This window comes from Pipistrellus hanaki (genome assembly GCF_964339955.1).
Source record: "Pipistrellus hanaki genome assembly, chromosome: 16".
Taxonomy (NCBI): domain Eukaryota; kingdom Metazoa; phylum Chordata; class Mammalia; order Chiroptera; family Vespertilionidae; genus Pipistrellus; species Pipistrellus hanaki.
The window spans coordinates 32,155,971-32,162,824 of NC_140518.1; the positions used below are offsets into that span (position 1 = coordinate 32,155,971).

Below are 6,854 nucleotides of genomic sequence, written 5' to 3' on the forward strand. Positions count from 1 at the left end.
AGCAGGGAGGTGGAACCCAGACGCAGCCGGAGCCTAGTGTGGGGTTGCTGTGATTTTCTATTTCCAGCTTTATGGGTGGGGTGTGGGGGCTTGCAGGGGGCTAGGTGCTGCGTTTCTTACCCCAGCCTTGCTCCCTCCAGGGGCTGGCCCCTCAGAGCAGATATTGGGGGACCCCCCCCCCCCAGGCAGCAGGGCTGGAGCTGGGCCACGGGCTCCCGGGCAGCCAGCTGTCCTCCTCCTGTCCCGCTGCCGCCCCTGCCACAGGCTCCTCCCCGACACAGGCCCCACCTTTGGGTGACCCCGTGGCAATGGCTGATTGGTGTGGGTTTGGCGTCTGTACCCTGCCAGGGGGCGTGTTTTCACACCATCCTGACGCCCGGCAGATGGGGGCAGCGCCTCCTGCTGCTTTGGGGTCCGTTGGGGATTTATCGACTGCTTCCATGTGCCGGCCCGTGCCATGTCCCATACATACACAGTCGCTGGTCTCTGCACAGCGGGACGTCGTCACCGCAGGGCTTCCTCCCCGGGGCACAGGGGAGAAGGGACTCGCTCAGGGTTCCCTGGGGAAGGTGTGTGGCTGATCAGGGGCCGAGCCCGATGCCATCCCGAGGCTTTCCTGAGCCGCCGCCTCGTCCCGGGCCCTCCTGTGAACGCCGAGCGGGAGCCGCCCTCCTGCGGGCGGTGGCCACCAGCTCTCTCTCTTGCAGGCATCCCCACCCTCATCGTGCTGGACCCGCAGGGGGACGTGATCACGCGGCAGGGGCGGGTGGAGGTGCTGAACGACGAGGACTGCAGGGAGTTCCCGTGGCACCCCAAGCCCGTGCTGGAGCTGTCCGACTCCAACGCCGTGCAGCTCAACGAGGGCCCCTGCCTCGTCCTCTTTGTAGGTATGACGCTCGGCGGGGCCTGGGGGAAGGGGGGGACCGGCCCACCTCCAGTGGGAGCGTCTGTCCCAGCAGCTTCTCTCAGTCACAGAACAATGCCAGCCTGGGCCTTTGTCTCTCCCTGCAGCCCTGCCTTTGACCCCAATGATTTATTCATGGCTCCCCACGAAGGAGGGGTTCGGGAGCCGTGCTGTGCTCTCCTTCCTAGCTGCTCCCACTGCCAGCTGGAAGCACAGGCCAGGCCCCGGCCCCATGAACAGGCCCGTTGTTGGAAGGGGGCGGGGCCGCACCTCTGCAGCTGCTTGGGGCTCAGGCTCCCGTGGGGCTGCTGCCCGCTGGTCACCTGTGTTCTGGCCAGCTGGGCGCGGCTGCTGGGGCTCTCCCAGCCTCAGGTGGCATCTCTGTGGCCAGCTGCCCCTCTTGGGCTCCCCTGACTGGCTCACTCTGATGCTCAGTGGGTGGCGGCCGTGAGAAGCAGGAGGGCACAGGAAAATCCACTCTCGGCTCCCTGCAGCCCCCTGAGGTGACTGATTCCTTTTGCGAACAGAGCAACTGCTGCCCAGGATCCACCTCAGCCCCTCCTGGGGGCTTGTTGCTCAGCTCCAAATAATGTTGGGTCCCAGGAGCGCGGCTGAGATGCTGCCATACCCACTCAACTTCCCACCCCTGTTCTCTGGAGGCCTGGTGATCCGAGGTCACGGCACCTCATTCTGTGACTGAGAGGGAATCTACCGGGACCGGGGCCTCGGGTCCTGGCTTCGGGAAGCTTGGCTCCCCAGGTGGGTTTGTGCAGAACTGAGTGAAAAGTCTCACGTTTGCGGGGGCATTAGTGCCGCTCAGCGAGGCGCACTGTCCTGGGGAGCGCCGGGCAGCGGGCGCTGTGTGAGCAGGGACCCCCCTCCTGCGCCAGGAGGCCAGGCCGTGCCCCAGGGAGCCTCTGCCATTCCGGGCGGCCCAGGCGGACGGCCCAGCCCTGGGCCCCGGCGCCCTCGGGGGGCGCCGCTCGCTGACCAGCCCCGCGCTCCTGTCTCCCTCCCATCGCAGACTCTGAGGATGACGGGGAGTCCGAGGCGGCCAAGCAGCTGATCCAGCCGATAGCCGAGAAGATCATCGCCAAGTACAAAGCCAAAGAGGAGGAGGCGCCGCTTCTGTTCTTCGTGGCGGGGGAGGTGAGTGCCTGCCGGGCTGACCTTCAGCACGTGCGGGACGGGCTTTCGGGATGTCACAGGGGGCCCTGGGGTCTGGGGTGACGGTGCTTCCGGAAGAGCTCACAGACGGTGTGGCGTCTCATGGAAAACCACCTCCCGCCTGGCTGCTTCCCCTTCCTTCCTCCTCGCTCCCTCCGCGGCCTCCACGCTGCAGGGGGCACTCCTGGGCCAGCCCTCTCTGCAGCCACCGAATCGCAGTTCACACTCCCTCCCTGGGGGCGGGGGCGGAGCAGGCCCTGGGTGCCTTAGCGTCTGTGAGGTCAGTCCGCCTCACCGGTGAGCGTTTCCCGTGACGGGGATCCCACTGGGGCCACATCGAACTGAAGTGCCAGCTGCCAGGAAGGGTGCGAGGCTGGAAGCTGCCCGCACCCCTCTCTCAGGGCCTGGCTCATGAAGGTGGGCTGGACGGAGCAGAGACTTTACTGGTGAGAAGGCAGGGCCCGTCAGCCGGGCCTCCTCCAGCAGGCGCCCCCTCCTCTGAGATATCCGAGAGCCTGCCCTGCAGGCTGGGACTCTGCCTGAGGGGGTCAGCAGGGCGCTCTGCCTCGGCTCCCATCCTCAGGAGCCACCTCTGCACATGCTCCACGCCTCCCCGTCCAGCCAGGCACCGGCCATACTCCGGTTATTGAACTTTTTGAAGCCCCGGGGCCTCCTTCCACCATCGGTACCTCCAGCTGGTCAGAGCCCATGTTTATTTCATGCTGTATCTGGATCCCAGGAGAGGCAGCGGCGGCCAGACTCCCTGAACCAGCACCCATTCATCACCCCTCAATGGCCTCCTCAGCTAAGCCCTGCGGGCCCCTGCCGGCAGCAGCTGTGTCTCACCCCCCCCCCCCCGCCCCCCAGCCCCCGGGGTGGAGGGAACAAAGCCGGTTCACAGGCCCTGCCTTGGGGCTGCACAAGCCCACTCCACACAAAGCACAAATGCAGGCTGCTCCGAGTTTATTAAACTCTGACCCCGTTCGGCCGGCTCAGCGGGGAGAGATGGGGGAGAACAGAAAGGGCTGGGCTGGGTGGGGGTGGGGCTGGAGGGCTCCAGGAGCTGCGGTAGAAATGTGGCTGAAAAGGGGACATTTTGTGGGTTTTCTACATACCGGGCACCAAGCCAAGTGCTTCCCCTGTACAGACCCATCTGTCCCCCCTCTCTGGCTCGAGAGAATCATCGCTGTTTCACAGATGAGGAGGGCGAGGCTCGGGAGGGTGGCGGCTGGCTGGATACCGGCTGCTCTCACGCCTCACCTAGCCCCGTGGGCCCTGGTGGTAAATCCCTTTTACAGGCAGGAGGCCCGGGCTCAGAGGAGTGCCTCGGCAGGGTCACACAGGAAGTGGGCAGCAGAGAGAGGAGTGAGCGGGAGGTTGGTGCGACTTCAGAAGCAGTGCCCTGCTCCTCGGTCCCTGTGGTCCAGCAGGTGGGCTGGCCCACCAGGGGATGATGCTGAGACCAGACAGCTGGACAGAGGGCCGTGGCCATCCACTGCTCTGTTTCCCTACCTGGCCGCCCCCCCTTCCTGTACGTGTCTCCTGAGCTCCTGGCCGCGGCAGCTCCCTTGGTCCGGTCTCTGTCTTTACGCTCAGAAGCAAGGCAGCATGGGATGAAAAGGGGCACAAGGCACTGGGCCATCAGGCATGGACCGAGCACCTCTGAGCTCGGATTCCCACCCCCTCACATTGCAACCAGGGCTAAGGGGGACCCCTTGTTTGTCTCCATCCTGTCCGCTCTGGCAGGCAAAAGCCATCCCTTCTGAAGCCTTAATAGCCATTAAAAGGCATCTCTCCGGGGTGTGGGGGGAGGCCATGGGAACTCCACGTACAGCAGTTGTCCGGTGTCTCTCTCTGTGGATCATGAAGATGGTTTCCTTACCCACGTGGAGGGCCTGAATTGGGTAAACAGTGCCAGAGACATTGAATCACTGAGCGGTGGGGGTGGGGGTGGGGGGAGATGGTTATCAATAATCTTCCTAAAGATGTACCCTTTGAGGAAGGAATTCTTTTGGCCTCAAACTGGAGAAGTATAAGTTTGTGCCTCTTGCTCACCGGCACAAGGCCAGGAATACCCCACACGCTTTCTCGGCAGGGTGGCCCCGGTCTCCCATTCGGTTTAGAACACTGTGCTGTCCATTGTACAGCGAGACCGCCTCGGGATGGGTGCGTGGGGCCGTGTTCTGTTACCTGCCACGTGAGGGTCGGCAGCGTAAAAGGTAATTCCAAATGGTTACCTTGCAAGTCTCTCTCCGGGTCTTTGGATTTCTGGGTTTGCCTTTCTACCTAATAAGGTTGCGTCTGATGCCAGAAAGATTCTCCTGGCCCGCCCCTGGGAATGTGCGGTAAAGGGTCAGCCTCCTGCTCAGATAAGTGCAGCAGCTCGTGTAAACTTCAGCATATCTCTGCAGCCCCGTCTTCCCACCCGGCTCTGGGGTGCCTGCCCCCTGAAACGCAGTCAGGGCAGAAGCCCAGACTGGCCTGAGCACGGGGGGCCGCAGACGATTGAGCGGTGACTGCAAAAGCAAGTAACCAGAGTACATCACATGTTTGCAAAGCAGAGGCTTTCATGCTAAGAAAGAAGACAGGCCTGGGGGCTTGGGTGATGCAGAGAGAGCTTTCGGAACTGGCCTCCCCCTCTGCAGGGCAGGGCAGGGCCCACCCTCCGCACTCCGAGAGCCCCTCTCTCACGGAGGAGGCCCGCTCTCCACGGTGGTGATAGAGCGGGTCCATCCCGCCGTCTGGGGAGCTTGGGCCCCGAGAATCTCAGCTCTCTCTGGAGAACTTATGGGTTGTCTCTCCCTTCTGGTGACTTCCAGGATGACATGACCGACTCCCTGCGAGATTACACCAACCTGCCCGAGGCCGCCCCCTTGCTCACCATACTGGACATGTCGGCCCGGGCCAAGTACGTGATGGACGTGGAGGAGATCACCCCTGCCATTGTGGAGGCCTTTGTGAATGACTTCCTAGCGGAAAAGCTCAAGCCAGAGCCCATCTAGTGGGGCTCCAGCCTCGTGAGACATTATTTAAAACTCAGTCTCCTCCTCTTCCTCCTCCTCCTCTTCCCCTCCCTCCCCTCCGCCCATGGACTCTCCCGGTGTGTCCCGAACACACAACCCCGGTGTCCAGCCGCTCTGTGGTGCCTTGTTTTCCGCATTAACTCCTCACCAGCCCCTGGTGCGCGTCCTCTCGGCAGCGGGAGAGCCGCCGTGTTCGGAGACGCCGCTCGGGACTGGCAGGGTGGCGGTGACCGTCACCAGCTCTCGGCGAAGTGTCCGCCAGGTGTCCTCCCGACTGAGCCTGCGGGGACAGCGCTCGGTGCTCGGCTCACGCAGTCGAGGGACACGGTGGAGCGGGGACAGGGCCACCGCCTCGCTGGGCCTTAGCTTAGCGCTCCCGGCGGGAAAGCCTTTCTGGATGACTTTGTCTCGGTCCAGGGAAAACGGGCTTGTCTGCTGGCCCCGGGGCAGGGGGTCTCTGATCTCAAAGGAAGCTTGTGTGCTTTTCTGGCGGGAAGAAAAAGATGGCTCAGTAACGACTCATGTAGTAATTGCTTAATTTGATTGGGCTCCTACCACGGGGAAGAGCTTCTCATTCCTCCCTTATCTCCCTCCCTTGATCTTGACCTTCTCTAAGTTGCCGCCTTCTCATATGAACAGCCCCCTATGAGCTTGGAATTTTGTTAATAAATTCTTCCCCCTTGGGCATGTTCCCAAGAAGACGCACTTGGCCTTGGTTCTTAAAGGAGCCCCGCCTCCCCAGGGCAGACTCCGACTCCTCCCGGCCCTGGGCCTGGGACCACGGGAGCTCTGTTGAGGTGCCCACGCCCACCTTTGGTTACCCCCGTCATTCCCTTTTCTTTCCAAAGCAGAGCTAAAAGGAGGCAGATGACCAGAAGCCTTGCTCTCCCCTAAGAACCTGCAGAAAGAGCTGCGCCCGAGGGTGGGGGTGAGGGCAGAGGACATGGCGATGAAGAGCAGGCCTTGGACCCACTTGGCTAGACCCTAGTAGTCGGCTCCTTCTCCGGGCTGAACTGACCACTGACAGGAGAATAACCTCTGTGTGCTCGGGATTTGTGATGGAGGGTTTGCCTGGGGGCGTGCAGGGTTTTAGCCCCTTCCAGCCAGACGTCTGGGTCTTTACAGCAGCCCCAGATCTTCCCCGTGGCCCCACTCACGGCACTGCCAGCCAAACTGTGGATTTGGGAAACCCGGCCCCCAAATAGCTGTCACACTGCTCCTTGCTGAATTGGATTGTTGCTTTGTAGCTCAGAGGTACAAAATTAGTTGGTAATGAGACTGTTACTCGATGTCACCAGCCTGATATGCCATCACCTCGTCAGCAATAAAGCAGGCATCTCTGGACGTTACCAACCACTCGGCCGTTCCTGTCCTTAATAACAAACATCTTTTTGCTTTTGGTGCTATGCTTGTAGGAGGTGGGCAGTGGGGGATGGGGCATAGGAGATCCCCTCGATTTTCACTGGACACCTGGTAGCTACGTTACAGAATCGTCAAGAACCCCGAGACCTAACGGTGTCATCTGTCAAATCCTACAGAAGCCGGGAAGCTCGTTCAGATTAGAGCACTAGAGGCAGATCCCTGCCGGAGGCCTGGCTGCCATCGCTCTCGGTTTGACTGGCCCTTGCACACAGCGGGTTCTCAGAGGAGACATCCGTGTGGACATGGTGCTCATTCCCTCCCAACAGGGGAGCAGATGCTCTGAATCGGGAGAAGTCCAGGGTGGGAAGCACAGGAATCCCGCCCGGGCCTCCCTGTGG

At 61.9% G+C, this 6,854-nt stretch overlaps 1 protein-coding gene across 1 annotated transcript in view; it reads left to right on the plus strand.

The window, feature by feature from the left end:
• The window catches only part of NXN (nucleoredoxin), a 150,380-nt gene extending 143,930 nt beyond the window's left edge, over positions 1-6,450 (plus strand). The window contains exons 6-8 of the mRNA XM_084862980.1: positions 708-887; positions 1,929-2,053; positions 4,891-6,450. Of these exons, the coding sequence (XP_084719106.1) occupies positions 708-887; positions 1,929-2,053; positions 4,891-5,073 (488 nt within the window). The 3' untranslated portion in view covers positions 5,074-6,450. The remainder of the gene's footprint in view (positions 1-707; positions 888-1,928; positions 2,054-4,890) is intronic.
• The last annotated feature ends 404 nt before the right edge of the window (positions 6,451-6,854 follow it).